Genomic DNA, 24,654 nt, shown 5'->3' with positions numbered 1-24,654 from the left:
TATTTATCATGTAAATATTTTTTAACAACGTCACTGGTAAAGATTGCTTGTGTCGGTGGAATCAACAATGCATTCGAGCGGCGTTGCGATGCTGTTGCCTTTTTCTTTTATATAGGGACGTTGCCTTCTTTATAGAGTATCTTATCATATTTTATGAAAAAAAAAGCTTAATATTTCATTAAAGAGGAATAGTAATATTTTGCCCCTGTCGAAATAAGTGACAAATTTTTATATTATAGAGTGTGCCATTTTTACATAAACATTTGGCATCATTGCATCAGAGATGTTGCAACCAAACAAACTGCCCATAGTTCCACGGCAATGCTAATTAGCCTTTCAATGTTCTGGTAGAAGGTGTGAAAAATATGAACGCTAAACCGAAAGTGACCTTAAGGTGCGTATGACTTGCAACAAAACACTCCAAACAAACCAAACGCGCCGCGTGCACTGTAACAAATTTGTCTAGTGAGTACGTTGCGCCGAACAGAACAGAATGCGCAAAACATTTTCGGAGGATTGTCGGTAAATGGATTTTGCTCAAAGAGAATTTATTTGTTTGCAGGTGTTCAGTCGATACGGTGTCATTTGTTGATCACTGATCGGAACACCTCGAATACCGCAAACAACCGGAACGCTCCGCGCAAAATTTTTGTTGCAGATTGCTTGGAGTGCGCAGTGCGTTTGGTTTGTTCGTAGTGTTCTGTTGCAAGTCAATACCCACCTTTATACTCTATATGGACTTCACGAATTTTGTTTTTTTTTTCTTGTCCTAACAAGCTTTACCGCTTCAGGACGTATTTATGTTTATTTATGTATTTATATATTTGGCTGTATATGTATTTGGAAATTATCGTAAATAAACAATATTTTTATTATAATTATTAATTAATTTTATGTAAAATACTTAAATTAAATTGAATTAAACTTACTTTTTGTGAAGCATTATTTATTACTTTTACTGTGGAGAAAATTTAACCTTCGTAGCTATGCCAAATAAGATAAAGATTAGAAAAATGTAAAAAACACATATGTATTTGCGTTTTTGTTTTTTTAGAGTTCTGTGGATGATCTCATAAAAATTAAAACGACTACCAAAATACAGCTTGTCTCCTTTCAAATGGTGAAAAATGCTAGATTATATACAGGAGCTATAAAAAAGTAGTTTGAGATAGGACAAAGGTCGGAAGAGCGCCATATTGAATCTACAGGCTGTTGAATTTTAGAAAAAAAGTCGCTTTTTTTTCTAGTTTAAAAACGCTTATAGCGATTTCATTCAAATTTTAGGTCTCTAATGGTACTTTTAGGTCCTAAATGATAGGTAGTGACGCAACTTTTTGAGGAATTGCAGGTCATTTGATCTATCTAGTGACGGAGTTGCATTTTCGTAATATTTTATTCATTTTTAATAAAACAAATTCCTTGCATTTTTGCTCTGCGACGCACCGTTTTCGTGCAAAAAAATAAAATCCATACAAGGATTTTTCAAAACCTTTTTGCCACAACGAAAATTTTAATATCATTATAATAAGAAATAAACAATTTACCTGAACAATAAACAATTTAAATAAAAAAAATAACTTAAAAAAACCGTTTAAGCAAATAATGTAATACAATAAACAATAAAAAAAATTAAACAATAAACAATTCAAACCAAATGCTCAAAATGTCCTCCATGCATGTTCACACATTTTCTGCACCTGGATTATTTCTCAGGAAGTCCGCAGCCACCACAACTCTAGCAAGTAGGTCTTCTCTGTTGGTTACATGTGTTGCGTAGATAAGCTGATCCATGGCGCCCCAGACAAAAAAGTCTAGAGGTGTCAGATCAGGTGACCGTGCTGGCCAAGGGACTATACCACCTCTACCAATACACCTATTGTTGTAGATCTGATCTGCGAAAGCCCTTACAATTCAAGCGAAATGCGCTGGACAGCCATCGCGCTGAAACCAGAGATCTATAATATTCTCTCCGACCAAATTATTTGCAATTGGGTATGGTATCTCGATCTTCTGCAAAAAATGACTTCCGATCTGATCTCCTAAGAAAAGTGACTCCCATGTCATAAAAATACGATGTATTGACACTAAACGTAACAAAAACATGTACACACAAAAAAATTGTTTCAAGAAAACAGTAGCGTACCTGTTTTTTTATAAGAAATTTAACGTGCATGTGCTGCAAGTCCGTCCTTGGACAAGTCAAATTACTCACAATTCCTCAAAAAATTGCCTCACCACCTATCATTTCAAATCTAAAAAATTTATTTAAATCGCTTAAAAGGTTTTTAATACAGAGGGAATAAAGGAGTTTTTTGAAAAATTTAACGAGGCACTGCCGACCATCGATTTCTTATCTCAAACTACTTTTTTATGGTTCTTGTATATACTGTAGCATTTAACTATTTGAAAGGGGACACCCTGTATATAAATCTATATTCAGAAGTGTTTTTTTTACCCATATCCAATAAAAAAAATTAAGCAAATTTATAATTAAACCCTATACCAAAATGTTTCATCCGATATAATAAATTAACAAAAAAGGTCAAGCTTATATTTCTTTTTGTTCCTTTTTTAGTAAGTGGCTTAGCGTATCCGGGCGAGCTGTTGGCAATTTTGGGCTCAAGCGGAGCGGGAAAAACCACGCTGCTTAACGCCCTTACTTTTCGCTCGTCGAAAAACGTCACGGTGACGGGAACCCGATGTGTTAACGGCACTCCCGTTAATTCCAAAGCGTTGACAAGCCAATCTGCTTACGTCCAGCAAGACGAACTGTTTATCGGAAGTTTAACCGTTAAGGAACATCTCAGGTTTCAGGTCGGTACAGTCATCTGATTAAATTGGAATAACCCTTTTAAGGGTATCATTCCACTTTATTCAATACATTTTACATTTAAATTGGATATACAGGGTGTCTCAAAAATTAACGATAAGCTAAAAACGAGCAATAAAGCAGGTGCTTAAAGATTTAAAAAAAAATTAAAATATCTCTCTTGAGTACTTTTAAAATTATAGACATTCATAGAAAACTTAAAAAAAACTACATTGCACACTACCCTGTTACACTACCCTGTTGATTTTTTAGTACTGTGGTTATAAATTTTTGAATTTCTTAACAATTTTTTTTTAATATAACCCTAAAAAACCCGTTGATAAATTACAAAATTAAATTCAAATATAACTGTTTAAATTTTAATAAATTATCAGATTTTTCCTTAACTTGTTTTGAAAATTATCATCTTTTTACCATAATTTCCCAACTTTTATTACCTGTTCTGGAAAAGAAAATTATTTCACTGTTTGGTAAGTGATTTCAAAAGTTGTGAGTTTTTGAAAAAAGAAGAATTTTTGGAAAAAATTGTAGCTTGTCACTTTTTTACCAAATATATTAATTAAAGATATTTTTTATCAAAATAGGGACAATAAAAAAATTTAAGAAAAAATTTAAAAAATGCTTCTTTCTTCCACACAAGGAATATTTATATCCAGCGTAACATCTTTTAATTTTCCATAATTTTCCATAATTTTAATTAAAATAAAAATCTTCAAGACAATATTTAAAATCGCCAAACTGACTAATTTTAATTTTTCCCTGTCATCCTAAACAGTTTTTTTTACGATCTGAAGCTGCTGAGAAATAGCTGTTTCGAGGGAAAATCTCATAAGATACCAAGCAATACTGGAATGGATAAAATATTGTTTTTTAAAGTAATAGAGTGGAAAATAAAATGTAAGGTCTTAGATAGATAAAATTCCTAAAATACTACTGATTCTTCATGATGAAGATAGTCACTGAAATATTTTTGCAAGAAAAAAAGGACATTCTTTTTGAAAGAAGAAGTTGCTAGGAAAATATAAGCAAACAAACTAAAAACAGTGTCGAAAGACGGTATAATATTCCAAGCAATATTATAACAGATAAAATATATTTTTCTAAATGAATGGAGTGGAAAGTAGAAAAAGAATTTTCTCTCGTAGATTAAATTTATGAAAGTTTAATCCAACTAATTAAATACTGCAAAAAATCTTTAAAAAAGACTATTACGTTTTCAAAACATTACTTTAAAGAATGAAGAATTTTTGGTTTGAATATTTAGATTTAAAGTTTTTATTTTTTAAATTAAAAAAATCACACGTGTGTTAAGTATCTCTAGTCTGATGACAAATGCATCACTCCTGAAATTAGAGAATTAGCATTTTATTTGTAGCGAAAAGACTTTCCCTACTAACTTGTCAATGTTATATTAACTCCACTTCAGAATGGACTTCTTCCTTATTATGCATTTTTCTTAATTTTAATCCCAACCACATTATGCGCTGTGTTTCTGAGATACATGCACATATTAAATATGTCATTTTATTTATTTATTTATTTATTTAAAATTCTTAATTACAAAGGTTCAATAATGAACATAGCATGCGTCAATTTCAAGCCTTACCTAAATGTATACACTAAAGTCATTAATAATTAAAAGTTAAATAGAGACATACATACAGTGTGGTGACTTTAACTGGAATAAATTCAGTTAAAACTAATCAAATTTTATCTCGCAAAATTCCTGAGACCCGTCGATTTTTGACGATTTTTATTTTTTTTTCACATTTCAAGATAGTAGTTTTTGTATTTTTTCACCTACAGGGGGGGTCCAAATTAACCCAAACTTTTTTTTTCAAATGGAAACCCACTATTTTTAAACTCTCATTGAAAAGAGCCCTTTTTCCTGATTAAATTGCCCTATTTACTTTTGTGATTATCTAAAGGAGAAATACGAAAAAAAAAACTATTAAATTATTAAAAGTCTCGAAATATTTTGTGTTAGTAAATTTTTGGCTTGTTTGTTTATTTTATTGGTATCGAGATATTTCCTGACATTGTTGTAGTGTCACTGTTAAAGTGAATTTCAACCAGTTAATAAATAAGTTAACTTATATTGAAAAAATGCCTTATTTATCCGAATCCCACAAGATTGAAATCTTAATGATGATTGGTTATGGGGACAGAAGTCGTACTCAGCTAGAGGTTGTCCACTTATTCAGGCAGAAATAAACAGATTTGCCATCTATTAACGAAGGTACGGTTAGTAAAATCGAAAGCAGATTTCGAGAAGTTGGGCACGTGAGGGATGTTTCAAGACAAAGGTCTTCTAAAATCCATGAAAACACCCAATTAAATGTATTGCTAGCGATGGAAGAAGACCCGGTAACTGCAGCCAGAAGAGTAGCTCGCGAAAACTCTATTCATCATAAATCTGTGCTAAAAATTTTAAAAAGTGCAAACAAACGACAATTATACAACTACAATTATAAAAGACAATTATAAAATGCAACCCGTTCAAGAGTTATTGGAAGACGATCCAGATCGCAGAGTTCAGTTCTGTGAATTAATGATGAACGCCATTGACGAAAATCGCATATCTTCGGAGTGGATCCTTTTTTCTGATGAGGCTACATTCACCCTAAATGGCCATGTTAATAAGCAGAACTGTCGCTACTGGTCTGACGAGAACCCACACTGGCTAAGGGAAACTAATACACAATATCCCCAGAAAACTAATATTTTTTTTTGTGGGGACATTTGAAAAGTCAAATTTATATGAGTCAACCAGGAAACCTAGACGAACTCAAAGAACGTATTAGGCAAGAAATCCGACAAATATCTCCAAAAGTGTTAGAAAATGTCAGAAATGAATTTTATTATCGTCTTGGGCTTTGCCAACAAGTAAATGGTGCTCATTTTGAGCATCTTATACATTAAATGCAACTTTTTAATTTTTAATTTATTTTTTCGTATTTCTCCTTTAGATAATCACAAAAGTAAATAGGGCAATTTAATCAAGAAAAAGAGCTCTTTTCAAAAAAGTGGCTTTCCATTTGAAAAAAAAAAGTTGGGGTTAATTTGGATCCCCCCCCCCTGTAGGTGAAAAAATACAAAAACTATCTTGAAATGTGAAAAAAAATAAACAAAAATCGACGGGTCTCAGGAATTTTGCGAGATAAATTTTGATTAGTTTTAACTGAATTTATTCCAGTTAAAGTCACCACACTGTATACTAACAATACTTATTAAAACGAACTTACAAAAGAAGACTTTAAGGCTACTATAGACTAGGGATTAAACTTGCACACATTTTCCATTTTTTAGGTTCAAACAGTAATAGTCATTATGACAGTATAAAGGATTATCTAAAAGGAGTTGCTTTATTTTTGATTTGAACTGGTTTATACCGTCAATTGTTTTTATGCAGTTTGGTAATTTATTAAACACACGCTTTAGACGCTACGAAAATCGCACTCTTATCAAATAGAGCCGTATTATGGTGCAAAATGTTGAGATCTTGGTGATATCTTGTAGGCATACCCATATTAAAGTCTGCGTTCCTTGTAAAGTAATGACTGCATATTTTTGCAAAAACCAAAAGTTTATAGAAGTATAACGAATATACTGTCATTATACGGTGTTTTTTAAACAAAGGTGCAGCATGGTCTAAAAACCCAGCTCCATCTACCGTTCTGATCATGCGTTTTTGTAGGACAAGTAAACGCTCCAGCTCAGAAGAATCCCCCCAGTTGATGATACCATAAGAAAGTCGATTTTGAACGTGGGCATGAATAGAGTCGAACAAGATCCGTGCATACTATACGTATTAGGTTACTTACAACAAAGCACGACGTTGCCAAGCTTTTCGCTATGTGATCGATGTGTAGAAATTTAGTGAAGTTTTCATTTTTTATTGATTGGCTATCAGTTTTTACGAGGGCACTTTGAGGGTTTTTAATAGTTGAACGGTTATTTTTAAAGTGCATAACAACAGACTTCTTGTATATCTGGTTGCGGACTATGATGGAGGTGTCATCGGCAAATTGACAAATATGCGAATCCTGGTTATTTATGTTATTAGAAAGATCGTTACAAAATATAAGAAAAAGAAGTGGGCACAGAATTCCCCCCTGGGGAACTTCAGATTTAACATCAAGTGTTGAGGACTTAAAAGGATGGTTTTCCATTTCATTTAGTTTGTTAGTGATTTGAACCAGTCTAAAGGTGGCCCATAAATGCCCTAGGCTTCCAGCTTTTGTTTTAGTATTTCTCCATCAATTACATCGAACGCTTTGCTTCAGTCGTAGAAAATTCCAAAGGTTTCCAGACCCGAGTCTAGACTTTTTCTTATCTAATTTGTTTGTGTAATATATTTTGCTTTAGTTTCGGACTAATTAGAATTGTCGAAATATATTTGTGTAGATGTATTTTTCTTTCAATAGCTGTGTCAATAAATTTACTTTTATGACAATAAAGCATTCATTAATTAATTGATTGATTGAAGCTATTTAGGGAATACCTTGTGGAGTTAAAAAAGCTGGATGGCCTCAGTTATTAGTATCTATGTATTCTATATTGTATTAAGAACTTGCTTGAAGTTGATCTAGAAACTTCTGAAAAAAAATTACAACTTCTAACTGAAGGTAGATTAAGGGGATATTACGGCAGAAAACTTGATATTTTAAACTAGATAGTAGTAGAGGAAATATCAGATAAGTAATACAAAAACCCTGATTGATTATTGTATAGAAAAATTGGTAGATAAAGTTATTAGCTGCTATGAAAATAAGTAGAGACTGGAGAATCATCTAGCAAAGTAACCTGGTGGCAAAGGGATGGGAACACTGGAAATATTGGAAATAAGTGCAGCGGCGCAAAATATTCCAAAAATTACCAAAGTCGTAAAATGGTACTAATTCAGAATGTAATACTCCAATATTAATAATTATGCAGTTATTACCATAAATTAGAAAGTGCCTTCTGAATATGCTAAATTACAAAAAAATTCTTCAAACTGAACAATACAATTAAACAAAGCAATGAAAACGACTGACTGTAAGTAGGTGAACATCTAGTGATAAGATCACATAATATCAATTTTGCATTTAGAGGCCCTTCTTGACCTTCTACTATTAGACTTATCATTCTTAAAGTTCATAGTTATAATTTATGATTAAATTGGATGAATAGTAACGGTCAACTAGTGTATCTCATGTAGTTTAGATCTATTATTCTAGTCTTCTATTCTTAGGTCGAGGACTTTAAGATCAAAGATCGCGTCAAAGCGTCAAGCGTCAATGCGTCAAAGCTAAAATGTAAATTCTCCACTCAAATTATTAAAACACAAAAAACTGTAACTTTCAACACAAATAAGAAAATCCTTTTATTAAACACAATGATATACAGTGCATCCCAAAAGTTATGTCTAAATTCATTTAAAATTCAGGGGAGTGTTCGAAAAAAAAACGCTCGGATCCGCCGATTTTTATTTCAAGTTGCGCATTTTTATACGTGAGGTTTGTATATACAGGGTTGCTCAAAAATAAATTACGACCATTAACTTAATTTTTTCAAATGAAAGCACCTTTTTTTATTTCATTTTTGAATTTCACGTGGAATTCTACGTATGTTTCATGCATCATGTCCTATGCCTAAAGTCAACAGTTATCGAAAAAAAGACGATTCATGTAACAAATAAAAAAAGAACAGAAATTAAATTAAATGTTCAAAATGGTTGCCATTCTCGGCTTGACAATATCCAAGGCGATCAATAAAGTCTCGTTGCACATTTTCAATCATTTCCGGAGTTACGGCGCGCACTTCTCTGCGAATTCTCTCTTTCAAGTCGTCTAGATTATTTTGGCCTATTAACAAATACCTTCGACTTGAGGTATACCCACAAAAAAAAATGGTGTTAGGTCAGGCGACCTAGCAGGCCATTCGATGGGTCCTCTCCTTCCTATCCACTAATTGGGAAAGGTTTCATCCAAAAATGTACGCACAGTGGCAGCATAGTGCGGAGGAGCGCCATCTTGCTAGAAACTTAGTTCTTCGTCAGGATAGTCTGGGTCCAATGGATTTGGAAATAGAGCTAGTAATGCTGGAACTATAATTCAAATTGCAGAAAATTGGTTAAAGTCTGTTCAAAGAAAAAGGGACCAATTACTCTTCCGCGCACTATTCCACACCACACATTTAGTTTTTGAGGGTACTAGGTGTTTACCTTCATCATCCAATGCGGATTTTCTGTTGCCCAATATCGACAATTTTGTCTGTTCACACTACCATTCAAACAGAACGTGGCTTCATTAGAAAAAATAATATTTGTTACTAAATTATTATTTAGATTGCACATGTTTTGTAAGCGTTCACAAAACTCATTTCGCCTATCGAAATCGTCATCAAATAACTCTTGCACAGGAATAACTTTGTAGGGGTGATATTTATGCTTTTTAACTATTCGGTGAACTATAGATTTCGCCATGTTTAAATATGCCCCAATCTGCGACAGAGGAGTGCATGGATTTTCTTCCAAAAAAATCAAAACGTCAAGTTGTTCATTTTCATCTCGAGCAGGACGACCAGATTTCAGCAGATCTCTAACATGACTGAATTCTCTAAATTTAGCCTCTATTTTACTCACCACCTATTGACATATCGGAGGACGATCAGGATGGATTTCTATCACCAAACCATGCACAGAATTTCTATTTTTTCTCGTTCCGTTAACTTTACCATTGTGAAAACTGCAGCTTTGCTCGTACACTTCACACTTGTCAATATCGGTTTGGCATACAACTGTCATAGAGTTTCTATGAAAATACACGGTCATCAGCCAACAATAAAAAAACACGAATTAATGGAATTTTGCTCTGTATAAAAATTCTCAGAGATAAGGTGAGTGGTAAGGTGAACTTCAATAATAATGTTTGGTGGTCTTTTTTTCGATAACTGTTGACTTTAGGTATAGGAAATTAAATAAAAAAAAGGTACTTTCATTTGAAAAAATTAAGTTGATGGTCGTAATTTATTTTTGAGCAACCCTGTATATACAAACTTCACGTACAAAAATGCGCAACTTGAAATAAAAATCGACGGGTCCGAGCGTTTTTTTCCGAACACACCCCTGAATTTTAAATGAATTTAGACATAACTTTTGGGATACACTATAAATTTCAAGCTTTTAAAATAAAGAGTGAAATACCAACTGGCATGCAGACATATCTAATACCAGTAAAAGGAGTAATAGTTTTCTTGTTCAAAACCAAAATAAAGTTATACTCCTTGGGAAATCTCACAAAGTCAAAGCTTGTAAGAAAATTTAAATTTATACGTCATCTAGGCTAAAAAATATTGAAGAAGCTAATGATGTTTTCCGTCTTTTATATTCAATGAAGTATCGAAGTTCATTGCTTGCATTCATCCTCGTATCACAATTTGACCAATATAACAATAGAACAATAAGCAATAGGTTGCTGTACCAGTGCCAAAAATATTGGTAAAATGTTTGATGTGAACATGACGTTTTCTAAATATATTAATATCTAAAGCATTTAAAAAAATGTAATTAATATTAGTGGCACCTTTTAGGTATTCTTCCTATAAAACTGTTATGTAACGGCTCGGTATTATCACAATATATACTGTGATGCTTGATATAATTTATATTTTGTGGAACTCAAAGCACATACAGCTAATATAAAATTCCTATGTTTGTTAAATTGGTAGTATAAAAAGAAATTCACCATTTGTCCATTTGTATGTTTATTTTTTTCATCCACTACTCTTAAATTCTTTCCTTATAAAAGAATTGCCTACAAGAAGCACTTAGTACAATGAAACCACAATTTCTAAAAAGAAAAATGTCATTACTTCATTCACTAGATAGAACACAATTACATATGACTCGAGGATTATGGATGATAAAAAGAAAAAAACGAAAATATCCAAAAAGAATCAGCTTTACGACTAAAAAAAATTACATTAAAAAGTATTTTAAATCTCTTGTAAACCTATGCCTGGTTTCTGTTCCATTTAATACCGTGGCGTGGATATTTAGCATCAATGTCTGACGAAATTATCTCTATATTTTGTTCTAGATAAAACTTTAGAAAAGTGTATACAAAAACTTGTAGATCTTACCTATACTGAGTTTTATAAGAAGAACAGACAAAAATAACATTGCAATTTATTGTATTTAAACAAACTTCTGTATGGGGTGTCCCAAATTCGAGGGTGACCATTGGGATCTCGGAAACCGTAAGAGTTACAGGGTCGGTTAAATGGAGGTAAAGTTGCGCAATTTGGAGCTTAATAAAATGACGTTTATAATTTTTTAAAATACTGGATACTTCCAGAGATATCCAAAAAAAAACAAAATTTGTCAAAATCGTTCTTACCTTCTACCGACTTCAATTAAAGAGATATCGGAAAACTAAAAACAGTTTTTCATGGTCCACTTTTTATGTCCTACAACATGACGCAAAAAAAAATTAATCCGACGTTTCGATCATCATCAACTTTATTTTTTCTAATTGGCACCATAATGGATTTTCTCATTTATAAAACGTGTTTTTAATTGCCTTTAAAATGAGGTATCGCACTTGCATGTACTCCTTCTAGTACTTCCCATAAGAATTCCATGAGTACAAGAGAGAAAGATATATCAATGGAATTTCCAAATAAATTGATTTTATACAAACTGAAGCTATAAAATACTCTGTATTTGATATAGTTGTTTTTTAAACCAATAAATGAAGTATCCGGAATTTTAAAATTTTTTAAACGTCATTTTATTAAGCTTCAAATTGCGCAACTTTGCCTCCATTGGGACGTAAAGGACACATTACATGGGACACCCTGTACATAGCACATTTTTAATTAAAGTTTTAGCGAGTCAAATTTAACATATGTATTTTTAATAGGGTAACATACCACAAAACTTTGCGATATTAAATATAAAGCCGAAATATTTTGGTCAGTATGAGGTATTTAAAAACAACCAAATTATTTATGTAATAAAATTTACATTACTCAGCCCAAAGTTGGTCAAATTAAGTATTAATATGGCATATATGCGGCCTAGAAGCTTTAAAATTGACATGAGACTCATAATTCATTATTCATTTAAAAAATATGTTCCTAAAATTCAATTTTACTACTATATCCATTTCAATTAGGCTAGCATAACTCAAATGGATATGGTAGCAACTAACTTATTTTGCTTCTCATCATAAAAGTTTATAGTTTATTTATTATAATAATTTATTGTTTCAAATTGAGAGTAGTGATCTAATTATTTATTAACATTTTAAGGCACTAGTGAGAATGGACAAATACATATCTTACGACCAAAGAATGCAACGAGTAAATGAAGTAATCACCGAAGTAAGAACAAATTAATTGAACTTATAAAGTATATCCGGAAAATTAAAATAATTTTAGATGACTCTAAACAAATGTGAAAATACTTGCATAGGCATACCAGGCAGGCTAAAAGGAATATCTGGGGGAGAATTGAAGAGACTCTCATTTGCCTCAGAGGTTTTAACTAATCCATCCTTGATGTTTTGTGATGAACCAACCTCGGGTTTAGATTCCTTTATGGCCCTAAACGTGGTTCAAACATTGAAAAATATGGCGCATGCTGGTAAAACGGTCATTTGCACCATCCATCAACCTTCTTCAGAACTATACGCCATGTTTGATAAGTTACTTCTTATGACGGAGGGAAGAATTGCTTTTTTAGGGACACCAGAGGAAGCAGATATGTTTTTTCGGAAGTAAACTTGCTTAAAAGGCATTTAATAACTGCAATTTAATTGTAAATCTTACAGGCTAGACGCTCCTTGTCCAAAAAACTACAATCCTGCAGACTACTTCATTCAGCTGCTGGCCATTGTGCCGGGCAACGAAGAATCTTGTAGAAATGCAGTTAGTATGATCTGTGACAAATTTCAACGTTCTGAACTTGGTGTTCAAGTTGCTCTAGATTCTGCCATTACAGTAAGTAATTTATTATAATAAGTAATAGGGCTTAAATCATGTTTTATAGTCAGGAGACTTTTTGACACACAGAGAGACAGATGTGTGGGTCCATACGAGTACAAACAACGGAAGAAGTCCTTACAAAGCATCTTGGTGTCAGCAGTTTAGAGCTGTGCTATGGAGGTCTTGGTTGAGCATCATTAAGGAGCCTTTGCTTGTGAGAGTTAGGCTTTTTCAAACAATTGTAAGTTGTTTTATTATTTGTAAGGGGTAAAGTGTTTACCAATGGTTATTTGTATCGTATTAATAGAGTTACAATAATTAATATAAATTTTTTACGAATATCCTTAGTGAATCTAGTTGTAATTTCAGTTTCAAGGCGTAGAGTCAATTCTAATTTCTGGCAAAAATTTTCACTTGTGAATGCTGTCTTTTAAATGTAGGCTTACATTTTAATGTTGCTCTTTGGTGGTTTAGGAGCTTTTTCAATATCTTGGTCTTATCGTAAATAAACTCAGGTCTGCTTTATATGAGAATATTTACAAAAGAAAGAATAATTTCAAAAATAAATTGTCAAATGTGAATTAATTTTTTGAGACAAACTCAGTAAACCTAGTTATAGCTTCATTTTAAACGAGAGAAACTGATCGAAAATTCCTTATCAATCAGGCTGATCAAATAGGAAAAATTGATAAATTTTGCAGAAAAATTTTCCCTTAAAAAGTTTGATACTATATTTTGATTTTAGGTTCATTTGTCATCTCTTTGGTGATGCAGGAATATCTGCAAGACATTTTTTGGTCTAGTTCTTTTGAATATTTTGGCTTCTTGAATATAGTCCCTATAGAAGAATAAAGATTGTTAAGAATAAATAGAGGTTAAATGAGCAAACAAAAGTTCCCAAACTGTTGGTTTTAAAATGGTTGTTTTCTTAAGATATTTTATACAAATGTTGAATTGGATGTTTCTTGTAAATTTACCAATGCATTTTTGAATAAAATGGGCACTTGCTGTCTTGGAATTAACGTAAAAGCTGATGAAATAATCTGGATCAAGTTTGGTGATTTCTAACTAAAATAAATTAAAGCTGAAATTTTAAACTTAATCTAATTCCTAGATTTCTCTAGATGAATTATTAAGGAAACATGTTAAGGAAATGAAAGAAAAATGAAAATTGTTAAGGAAACTTAGATACTAATAATTAAGATCTTCACAAATAGGAGTCTAAGGAGATGGTAAGACTCTTTATAGTAACATGTATATTACTCAAATATACTTTTACTACTCTTTGATCCTCTCTATCCTTCTTTAAAATAGTTAAACTTATATTGGATTTATGGAATGATAAAGCTACTTCTATAATTTTAAGCACTTGGGGTTTTAAGCTTTCAATTTCCTCATAATTCTGGTTGTTCCTTATGATTTCATATGGTATCTAAGATAAGACTTTCAATATTTAATTCATTTCTAAAGATAACGTAAGACGTAACGATTAAGGTCGGTCTTTTAGCCAAGTTTCTATATCAGAAAGTGCATATTAATATAATTATTCCTAGTCTAGGCAGTTACTCTTAGTAGAATATTTGAGGAGCAGACTTTCTAGATACACTTTGTCCATTTTTTGTAATTTTGGAAAATAAGCAAAAACTGCTACGTGTCTGGCAAGAAATTTATCGAAAATATGATATACCCGAAAAATTGATCAAAAATTATGCAAATGATGTACTTATATGCAGACAATTTGGTATTGATTATATCCTAAAAAACTTTGAAAAACTGTAGGACATACTGCATTTAGTTTCTCAACCTTGGACAAATCGCATTTTGTTTGTCTATACAAAGCGGCATGAATACGTATAGCAAGGATATGAAAAAAACGTAAGTAGGTTTATAAGATCAGTATTTTATTTTTGATATACAAAATATTTTTAAATGTCATAGAGGTCCCCGTCGTCATCATTATTGCAATCACATAGCATGTCACCTTCTTCGCTAGCATTATCACCCTCAGTTTCATCTTGGTTCACTTGATTCTCATTTTGTTCATGGTTATTAGAGAGAATATGTTGCAACCATGTTAACTCAGGATCATTAATCCAATTTGCCCCTGATAGTTCCACCAAAAGTTTTGAAAGGCTCTGGAGTTTTTTTGTTTTAAAATCATTTTGAAGCATTACAACAGGTAGCTGTAAAGTCGAAAGCTTTTTTCCACGTTTTAATAACGTTTGAAATTGCTTGGATGGATCGTCATTTCTGTAGAACAACTCGGTCTTAAGCAAAATATTGCTGTTGTTTTGTGATCTCTTAATAATAATCCGTTTGGCCGCACTGATCCCTTCAATTTTCCTTAAAGAGGTTAACGCAGTTTTTATATCGTAAACAACCCAGTCTTTACCAAGTTGTCTAACGTCTCCCTTCTTGGAGTATATCTCATGATATTTTGTAGATGTTTTTATTGTACTGTAGGATCGTGTAACTTTTTCTATTTGCCCGAAAACACGATCCGCTGGCAAATACGAATGGCGGCGTACCGGAAAGGTAAGACTTACCTGACATTACTTTTACACTCTTTAGTCGAAAGATGTTTTTCCTTTTTCTACTACCACGATCCGTATCACCAATTATATGATCCCCTGTCACAGGGAAATCCATTATTTTAAATTAATTCCGTAAAAAACAAAGAACTTGAAAGTACTCAAAATAAACACTTCTAACCGCAACAAGTGTAACGACAAACAAATGGCAATAAGTCCACGGTGCAAGGACAAACTTCTGTTAGTTTGTCTATTGGTAATGGACATATATCGTATAGAAAGTCCAAGGTATTTTCATTATTTAATTTGCATGGGACAAAGTGCATTTGGAACGTCTTTTGCGGCATAATACTGTAGCAAAGTGTATATAGTTTGCAACGCCGTCTTTGGTTGAAAATTTGAAAAAAAGGACAAAATGCATATGGAAAGTCTGCTCCACATTTAATCTATTATTGGATGCAGGGAAAAGTTTAGCAATAATTTCTAAACTTTATAATCATTTAGTAAAGGAGTTAATTGTGGAAGCTTTCTTATTGATTAGCTAAAGAAGGATTTTTCTAGCATACAAGATGTTACTGATATCTGGATATGGTAAAACTCATCAGATAACATAATCCATATTTCACTTAAATATTCCTTTGTTAATATAATAATCTGGTACTGGATTTATAGAAATCTGAAGCTAAAAGTTCTTATTTTAAACCATTCAGTTTGGAAACTTTATATTTCTAAAACATTCTGGATATCTCAAAATAATGTGTCATGTGCTATTTAAGATGGAACTTTCTTTTAATTTTTAACCCATATATGCCCAAGGGTAAAAATAATAAGAAAATTTAACACTTATATAGAAATTTGGTATTTATTTACCCCTAAAAACAATATTTCGAAACAAAAAAAATTTTTTTTTCAATATTTTTGAAAAAAAATTCTGTTGCGAAAACGCATCACTGGGACAATTAATCAAAACTATTATTCTATTTGCATTAAAAAAAATTTATTGGTGAAAAAAATCAACTACAAATAGTCTAGTATTAACTGATTGTATTAAAAATAAACAAATATTTCACAAAAAAAGTGTAGAACAAAACATATTTTACATTTCATAATGTTGCGAAAACGCATCAGTGGGACGATACGATATAATATTTGGTACTACGTTTTATGGCGCCGTGTGATACTCAGCAAAGCAAGTAGTATGTAGGTGCGCTTGACACTTTTGGCACGTGTATACAGTTTGACTGTGACATATTCGAGACCTCCTTCGTGCCTTGTCAGGACTATGGGTCAACACATGGCCTATATTGTCGAAACGTAATTCGTTGATTCCTGTTGCAAGATTTCTAATTACCGTGATTTTCTTTGTTTTTATAAGACGAAGTGCTATATAGGATTTGAAATCAAGTTGCGACATTGATGTATCATTGAAAATGTTATAAAATTTACATGCATTGACAGTTAGGCTGTCAATGGCATTGATGAATATAGGCCACCACCACTTTTTTCCCAGTACATTACACCTGTAATTGGCGATGCCATTATCGTGCAAATCCACTCCCCCCATATACTTGTTATATTGAGATATAACATTGGATTGAGGAACAGACTTATCGACTCTTTTTTTCCTATCAAATCTTTTCACACGACTAATAGGCTCAACGCCAAAAGTATTACTAGCAACAGTCACCACCAAATTGTCGTTCCAACGAACTATTAAGACGTTTGATAATTTGTCATATGCCGCTGAGTAGGTCCCACGGTCCTTCTTTCCTATCGACTTAGGATCTTCAACTGGACATTTGTTAGTTCTGTTGTCCCTGATGGTACCAGTAGCAAAAAAGCCATTATTTTTCAAGTGTACAAATAATTTAAATGAGGAAAAAAGTTATCAAAAAATATTTGGTGGTTTATAGGCTTTTCTACTACCGACAGCAGACTTAGAACAACATCGCCACCAAGTCCAAGTGAAGAGTACTTTTTATTGGGGTCCTGTCCTGCATATGGAAAGAATAAAAAAGATACCCCCCAGATGAACAAAGGCACCAAATTTTAAACCCAAATCGAACGGGCTTGCTCTTCAAAAATATCTTACAAGAGTGCCTACCGAAATAAGGCACCATTTGTTCATCTATAGATAAATTGTGAACAAAAACACCGAATTGCATATTTTTTTTGTTTAGAATATTAAAAATGGACGCACCTTTGAAAATTTGTCAGTTTTGTCTAGCTTTTCATTGTCAGAAAGATGCAAGTTTCGCTAGATACTTTGAAATCTATTTCTACTCATGCAATTTTTCACTACATCAACACCTTTATCTTCATCATTGGACCAATAAAGTCTATTTTGTGGAAGCTTATGATACCCCGATAAAAGGAGAATGCCAATAAAACCTAAAAATTCATCTTTCTGCAATAAAAAGCTATGGCGGTTATTATCTCTAGCATATTTTAGCGTAAACTCTAATACTAGGTTTACAACTTCATCGTCGAAAAACAAAAAGAAAATTTCTAATGGAGTCTTTCCACTATATAGATTTTTTTAATGTTCTTTATTTTGAAATTCTACTGAGGTTGGAGAGTGTGTGTAGCTGATCTCACCTTTTTCCCATTTTGCTCCTTGGGGACTGCAATGGAAGCAAGCGTTTCATCGTCGGACGAATCGTCATCCAAATTCTGTTTAAAGTGCGGCGAGTTTGAAGTACCTGGCGAAGTTGGCAGATCCTTCTCAGACCTTTTGTCACTACCCACTCTCTCAGCTTCAGCCTGAAAATCCTTGCCTGAGGGACCCTGTAACTCAAATGTCCCTGCTATATTTTTCGGCTCCCCTACTTCGCATAAATTGGCCTCATCATCAAAGGTCTCTTCGTCGGTAAGGACATCAGGGTCTGGTGGGATATAAACCCCATCGATATACCCTAAAACAATTTTTGACAGGAACAATCAAATGTATAAAACAAATTTAAATTTTGTGGAATAAATAAATATCACTAAGTTTATAACTTACCTTCCTCTTGTTCTAAAACAATCTCCTCCATAGCTTCTACTAATTCTTTTTGAGTAAGAAACCGCCTATAAGCCATTTTAAACTTGTTTCACGACGACACGAACCGTAAAACACAAATTCTTTTGCTAGACTGCAAATCTAAGCACTTTAGTTCCCGACTATTATTCCTTTCTTGACAGGCTCAAACGTGAAAAAGTCACATGTTGTTTTATGGTTTATACCAGTGATGCGTTTTCGCAACAGCAGATTTTGTTGCATTTTTTTAACGCCAATAAAGATAACTGATTCGTAATAACATATGTACTGTAAGGATTTATGTTCATATTTGAAGAAAACAGTGTTTGCTTAAAAAAAAGAAACCCGAAACTATTTTTTTTAGAATTTAGTATACAGCGAGGAAAAAAGAATTTTTTTTACTACAATTCGTCTTGCCGTATTTGACATTGATTTGGTAAAAGAATAAACATTTCCAGGTTTTTCCTAAAGTTGCATTGTAGTTCTCTTAAAATAAACTAGATAATTCAAACAGAAAATAATTAGCTGCGACAAAAAAAAAATAATTATATGTTGCGTAAATGCATCACTGAGGCAAAATGGGTTAATGCTGGCTGTTGGTTTTAACAGAATTTTCAATCATCAATTATGACCATATATCAATCATTAAAATCCTCAGTAAATGCAGGAATTTGGTTCTTAGATAATTGCTAGACTTCTTCAAAGAAGTTCGTTGGAGAAGTTTTAAAAGTGATGATTGATTAAAGCTAATTAATATTTAGAAAAAAAAGCTTCTCCATGATATTTTTGTGCCTCTGTTCTACACAGAGGATCTGCATTAAGCTCATGGTCACATCAGTCGAAAAATATATTCTAAATTTTACTCACAAATATATTTTTAACATTTCAGGTAATGTCCTGAGTTTGATGTTGAAACTTTGATTCTAAAATCTGTGGTTAAGTCGTATAACTTTGGACACTAAGATGTGGAAAAGTAAAGCCCGAATTTGATCCGTTATCTAAAAAAAATTCATATTAAACATTTAAATCTAGTTATTCATCAGCTTTAGAATAGCGTCTAAAATTTAAACAGAGCAGACTTTTTGAATCTGTCGTTAGATACAGTGAGTCTGAGAATACATTGGTTGTGTGTTACAGTTTTTAAACATTTGATAGGCAGGGTATTACATTGGAGTATATACTGAAGACTAATAATTGGTCAAAGATGGATAAAAAGCTAATAAACTTAGAAGAAGAAGAGATTCGCTAAGGCCCTTTTGAGTCTAGAGGAGACCGGTGTCGATTGTAACATGTGTCGAAAGTAACACGACCAACAACAGCGTCATCTTTTTCAATTTTATGGAAACACTCGTATGGGCCAAAGCAAAATGCGGTTCTGCTGACCCGTAATTAGTTTGAATATATCTTTCGTGGGTGCCGTTCGTTCTGTAGGCAAATTTTAATAAACTGCCGAAAAAGTAAATAAACGTGTCGTCACATTTTTGTTTGTGAATCCCAAAGTGTTAAGAGTGACAATATTTTAAGGTAAGGGTAGGCTTTGATAAAGCTTTTGCTTTATTTTTTTAGTGAATAGCGGTTGGCTGTTTTTTCTTAAGTAAACAGAAATGTACACTTTACTTTTGAAGGGTATCAGGTGTCGATTGCAACACGTACTACGGTGTCGATTGTAACACGTACTACAATCATCTACAACATGTTACAATTGACACCGTAGTACGTGTTAAAATCAAAGTTGTTTTTTAACTTTATGCCGATTATATTTATTTATCTGTTGACTCCTTTTATGGCAAAATTATTTGTTGTCTTATTGTTATAAGCCAATGCGACAACAAATAATTATCAAGTCTCTTTTAGAATATTTAACGATTTCTTTAAAAAAATATTTTCTTCTTTATAGTCATAAAAAATGGTAAAACCGAGACCAAGAAAGACCGACAGGGGACTGATACCTAGTTATTTATGAAGAAGCACCAAGAAAGGTTATTGCTAATGAGCAGTTTGTTACTCTGTTACTATGCTCTACGTAATAATTTACAGCCTAAGGTGGGGTACAATCCTTACAACAGGGTATTTACTGTTGAGCAAAAGTCACAGCTAGTCAAATACTGTGAAAAAACTTTCGATTTGTACTTTGGCCTCACTACACGGGATCTTCGTAAACTAGCCTTTCAGTTTGCATCTGCCAATCGGCTTAACTATCCTCAAAAATGGAATGAAGTAGAACAGGCTAGTGAAGACTGGCTTGTAGCTTTCCTGAGAAGAAATCCTCATTTAACACTTCGCACACCCCAAGCAACAAGTCTTGCGCGAGTCACGAATTTCAACAAAATGTCTCCAACTTTTTTAATAAACTGGTAACTGTCTTGGAAAGACACAATTTTTAGCCACAAAATATTTACAATATTGATGAGACTGGTGTGTCCACGGTGCAAAAGCCAACCAAGGTCATTGCAAAAAAGAACCAAGCAAGTAGGATCAGTAGCAAGTCAGGAGCCCGAAACACTTGTTACGCTGTGTGTGGCTGTAAACGCTGTTGGTAACGGAATTCTGCCAATATTTGTATTTCCCCGGTTGCATTTCAAGGATCATTTTATTAGAGATGGACCTGTTGGATGCGTAGGAAAAGGAAATAAGTCCGGGTGGATGCAAGAAAATGAGTTTTTTGACTTTATAAAACACTTTATGAAACACGCTAAATCCAGCGAGACTAATAAAGTTTTGGTTTTATTAGACAATCACTCTTCACATGTATCCATTTCATTAATAGATTATTGCAGAGCAAATTTCATAACATTGTTGTCTTTTCCACCACACACTTCCCACCATCTCCAACCACTGGATCGTGGTGTATATGGTCCTGTTAAAAAGTATTTCAACAACTACGCCGATTAATGAATGAAGAACAATCCAGGAAAGCGTATGACAATATATGATTTACCATCAATTGTTAAATCATCTTTACCTTTAGCCACTACACCAATAGATATTTTATCAGGATTTTCTTGCACCGGCATTTATCCCTTTAACAGTATCTGAACGTAATCAACGGTAACTGATAGACCACTAGATGAAACCCTACAGCAAACTCAATCTACAACAAAATCACCTACAGCTAAACCTGCTGAAATAGCTGAAAGTCAATTGGAACAATTAACGACAAGAGACACTAATTCTTCACCTCAGCCAGGACCATTAACTGTCAGGGACACTACTCCTTCGCCTCAACTACAACCGGTAGCATTTATTACACCTGATGTTATAAAACCTTTGCCCAAAGCCGATCTTTCTAAAGCAAAAAAAGGGGGTCGAATGAAAAGAAAAACTGCTATACTGACTGACACACCAGAAAAAAACTCTATTGAAGAACAAACCTTAAAAAAGAAAGTTTCAGTAAAACGGCAAACTGGCAAAGATGACACCACCAAAACAAATAAAAATAAGAGCAAGAAAGTGAATAAAACAGTTAAGAAAAAACCGGTGGAAAATTTCTCTTCAGATTCTTCTAATGATGACACTTTCTGTTTAGTGTGTCCTGGATCATATTCCTTAAGCTCAGAAGAATGGATACAATGTAGAACTTGCAGAGAATGGGCGCACTTAACCTGCACAGATAAAAACCCACTTTATGTTTGCGTAAACTGTAATTCTGATGATGAATTATAAGATTAATATTTTTATATTTCCTATTTTACGTAAAAAATAAACTTATTTTAAGGTGAAGTATTTTATTATAACCCCTTCTTTACTTTTTGCGTCGGTATAGATGGTTGTTACAATTAACACCATGCTTGTTACTATTGACACTAGATGGGTGCCAATTGTAACAGTTGTCATAGCCTCCTAAAAAGTGGTATAGTTTTATTTTAGTATGAATTTTATGAGTTTAAATTCCGACAAGTTTTATCGAACGTAGAACATATCCTTAGCAAAATAAATTTAGTTAAATAAGAGCGCAAGATTAACCAACGAAAAATAAAAAAGCATATTTTGTTACAATTGATACCGGTCTCCCCTATATTTCATGAGAAAGATAGGATAAGTATTATCGTGACAAGTCTATTATAGAGAATATAACCATTAGCACGCAGGTAGCCTTCTCTTTAAAGTGCCTTATTTATATTGGATTTAGGGATAGCGTCAAATCGAATTTTAAAGCTAACAGGTTTGATTTTAAGAAAATGACTTTTTTGGATCTTAATTTGCTTGCTATCAATTCTGGTAGTCTTAGAAGAAATCCCTTGAAAGATCTCTTCTCTGATCCTTTATTCTATAATACTACTAAACTGATGCATGTATACATACTTCACCCCATAACAGTGCCTAAATCTTTATTTTTAAACTGACCAAAATATTTGTAATAGAGTGCAACCTGTAATTCAATAATATTTTTTCTTATCAGAGAGTTAGTATTTAGATAGATACTCTGGTCTTGAAACTGAAACTTTGAATCTGTTGTTCTATCCCAAAATCTGGAAAAGAAAGATTTTGTCCCAATTAAACCAAAAAAAAAATGGTATTACTACAACATTTTGTAGAAGCTTTTCTCCCTTTCCAGCTAGTATCATTAATTTTGGGTGCAATCTACTATGGGCAGGTAATTAACGAAGATGGAGTTATGAACATAAATGGCGCCCTTTTTATATTTTTGACCAACATGACATTCCAAAACGTGTTCGCTGTAATCACTGTAAGATAGACATTTTTAATATGAGAACATTTAATATCCATGTTATTCTTTTGCAGGTTTTTTCCTCAGAACTCCCAATATTTCTCAGGGAGCATAAAAACGGCATGTATAGAACTGACGTTTACTTTCTAGGAAAAACTATTGCTGACATTCCAATTTTCATATTTTTACCGCTGCTCTTCTTGTCAATATGTTACTTCTTGATTGGTCTAAACAGTGAAATGCCAAGGTTCTTTGTGGCTTGTGGTATCATCGTTTTGGTGGCCAATGCTGCAACTAGTTTTGGTAATACCGCTTTGAAAAAAATATTAAAAATTAATAAAACCAATTTTAGGCTACTTGATTTCGTGTATATCCACGACAGTATCTATGGCTCTATCTATAGGACCGCCACTGCTGCTACCATTTTTGCTTTTTGGAGGATTCTTTTTAAATATTGAGTAAATGATTTTTTTTAAAATGTTGATGAGGATTTATTGATTTGTATTATTTTTAGGTCTATTCCAGTTTATTTGGAATGGTTGGCCTATTTGTCCTGGTTTAAATATGGTAATGAAGCTTTAATGGTTAACCAATGGGAAAACGTTACAAATATACAGTGTCCTACAGTAAATTCGTCTTGCCCAAGGGACGGCCATGTGGTTTTGGAGATGTACAATTTTAAGGAGGTACTTTAAAAGAATTATGGAAAAATTATCAATTTATTGCTTGTATTTTTTTAGGAACATCTGAAACTGGATATATTATCCTTATTTGGGTTGATTGTTCTGTTTAGGTTAGCAGCGTATTTTGCCTTGCTATGGAAGACTTACAAGGATACAGAATAGAAGTAAAATTAAAAATTTAGTATTATTGTTTCGTTTGTTTAATAAATTTTGTATATAAAAGAAATGCGTGTTAATTTGCCCTTTTTTAATGACAATATTTTATTAAAAAGATAGAATTTAACTATAAAGATCAAGTCTTTCAGCTTAACACTTAATAGAATTTAATTTTTAATACGCATTTCAATCAAATAATACCTGTAAGCGAATTTCTCTCTATATCAAATTTCACCAAGGAATCTGAAAGATTGCACCCAACCGCAAGACCGCTGGACCATAAGTTATTTCGCATTTATTTACTGCAAAACATGAAGTAAGGATATTGTTACAATAATACTAAATGAAAATCGGTACTTGTTCTAGTCTAGTTATTATAACTGTTAATTAATATCATAGGTCGCATATATGCTACAAGATACTTGGGATATTTTTCAACTTTATAGACTTTGAAGTTTATTAGTTATTTAATGATTTTTGCATGATTTTTTTCCCTTGATTTCGACCTATCTATACCAGTGTCTTGTTCTTATCTCATAAAATACAAAAACACCGGGGTATGATGGGATATCAGCCTATCGGAAGGAATAAGAGCACTTTGAAAATTCTCAAAAATGCAATTTTTGAGAACAAAAGTTAATGAAAGGGCTATGTCCTTCTGGACAGTCTCATTCATAATGAGAAAGTGGATTTTATATCCTGAATCAGTGTTCAATTGTATATTACAAAAATTATATGATATACAATTATACTTTTTTGAAACATATTAAATACAAAAATTTATGTTAGCG

At 32.7% G+C, this 24,654-nt stretch overlaps 2 protein-coding genes across 2 annotated transcripts in view; one reads left to right on the top strand and one right to left on the bottom strand.

Moving 5' to 3' along the window:
* LOC126742203 (protein white) overlaps nucleotides 1–23,926 on the top strand; it is a 29,833-nt gene extending 5,907 nt beyond the window's left edge. The window contains exons 3-12 of the mRNA XM_050448796.1: nucleotides 2,576–2,814; nucleotides 12,131–12,202; nucleotides 12,260–12,597; nucleotides 12,652–12,820; nucleotides 12,870–13,046; nucleotides 22,911–23,042; nucleotides 23,099–23,327; nucleotides 23,377–23,482; nucleotides 23,539–23,710; nucleotides 23,765–23,926. Coding sequence (XP_050304753.1) covers nucleotides 2,576–2,814; nucleotides 12,131–12,202; nucleotides 12,260–12,597; nucleotides 12,652–12,820; nucleotides 12,870–13,046; nucleotides 22,911–23,042; nucleotides 23,099–23,327; nucleotides 23,377–23,482; nucleotides 23,539–23,710; nucleotides 23,765–23,869 — 1,739 coding nt within the window. The 3' untranslated portion in view covers nucleotides 23,870–23,926. The remainder of the gene's footprint in view (nucleotides 1–2,575; nucleotides 2,815–12,130; nucleotides 12,203–12,259; nucleotides 12,598–12,651; nucleotides 12,821–12,869; nucleotides 13,047–22,910; nucleotides 23,043–23,098; nucleotides 23,328–23,376; nucleotides 23,483–23,538; nucleotides 23,711–23,764) is intronic.
* LOC126742204 (uncharacterized) lies at nucleotides 16,364–18,483 on the bottom strand. The gene is made up of 2 exons (XM_050448797.1): nucleotides 18,341–18,483; nucleotides 16,364–18,251 (listed from the first exon to the last, which is right to left on the bottom strand). Exons 1-2 carry the CDS (start codon nucleotides 18,414–18,416, stop codon nucleotides 17,899–17,901), a joined length of 429 nt encoding a protein of 142 aa, XP_050304754.1. The 5' UTR covers nucleotides 18,417–18,483; the 3' UTR covers nucleotides 16,364–17,898.
* Nucleotides 23,927–24,654: the final 728 nt, after the last annotated feature.

The sequence above is a fragment of the Anthonomus grandis genome, chromosome 11 (genome assembly GCF_022605725.1).
Source record: "Anthonomus grandis grandis chromosome 11, icAntGran1.3, whole genome shotgun sequence".
In the NCBI taxonomy this organism is placed as follows: Eukaryota; Metazoa; Arthropoda; class Insecta; order Coleoptera; family Curculionidae; genus Anthonomus; species Anthonomus grandis.
Note: the sequence above shows the minus strand (reverse complement) of the source record. Positions and strands in the feature narration are given on the sequence as shown.

Excerpts from the sequence above, each read along its gene's own strand:
- LOC126742204 (XM_050448797.1), bottom strand. The coding sequence starts at position 18,416 with ATGGCTTATAGGCGGTTTCTTACTCAAAAAGAATTAGTAGAAGCTATG. Across the intron at positions 18,252-18,340 it reads TGTTTTAGAACAAGAGGAAG|GGTATATCGATGGGGTTTAT; the intron begins GTAAGTTATAAA and ends AAATTGTTTTAG.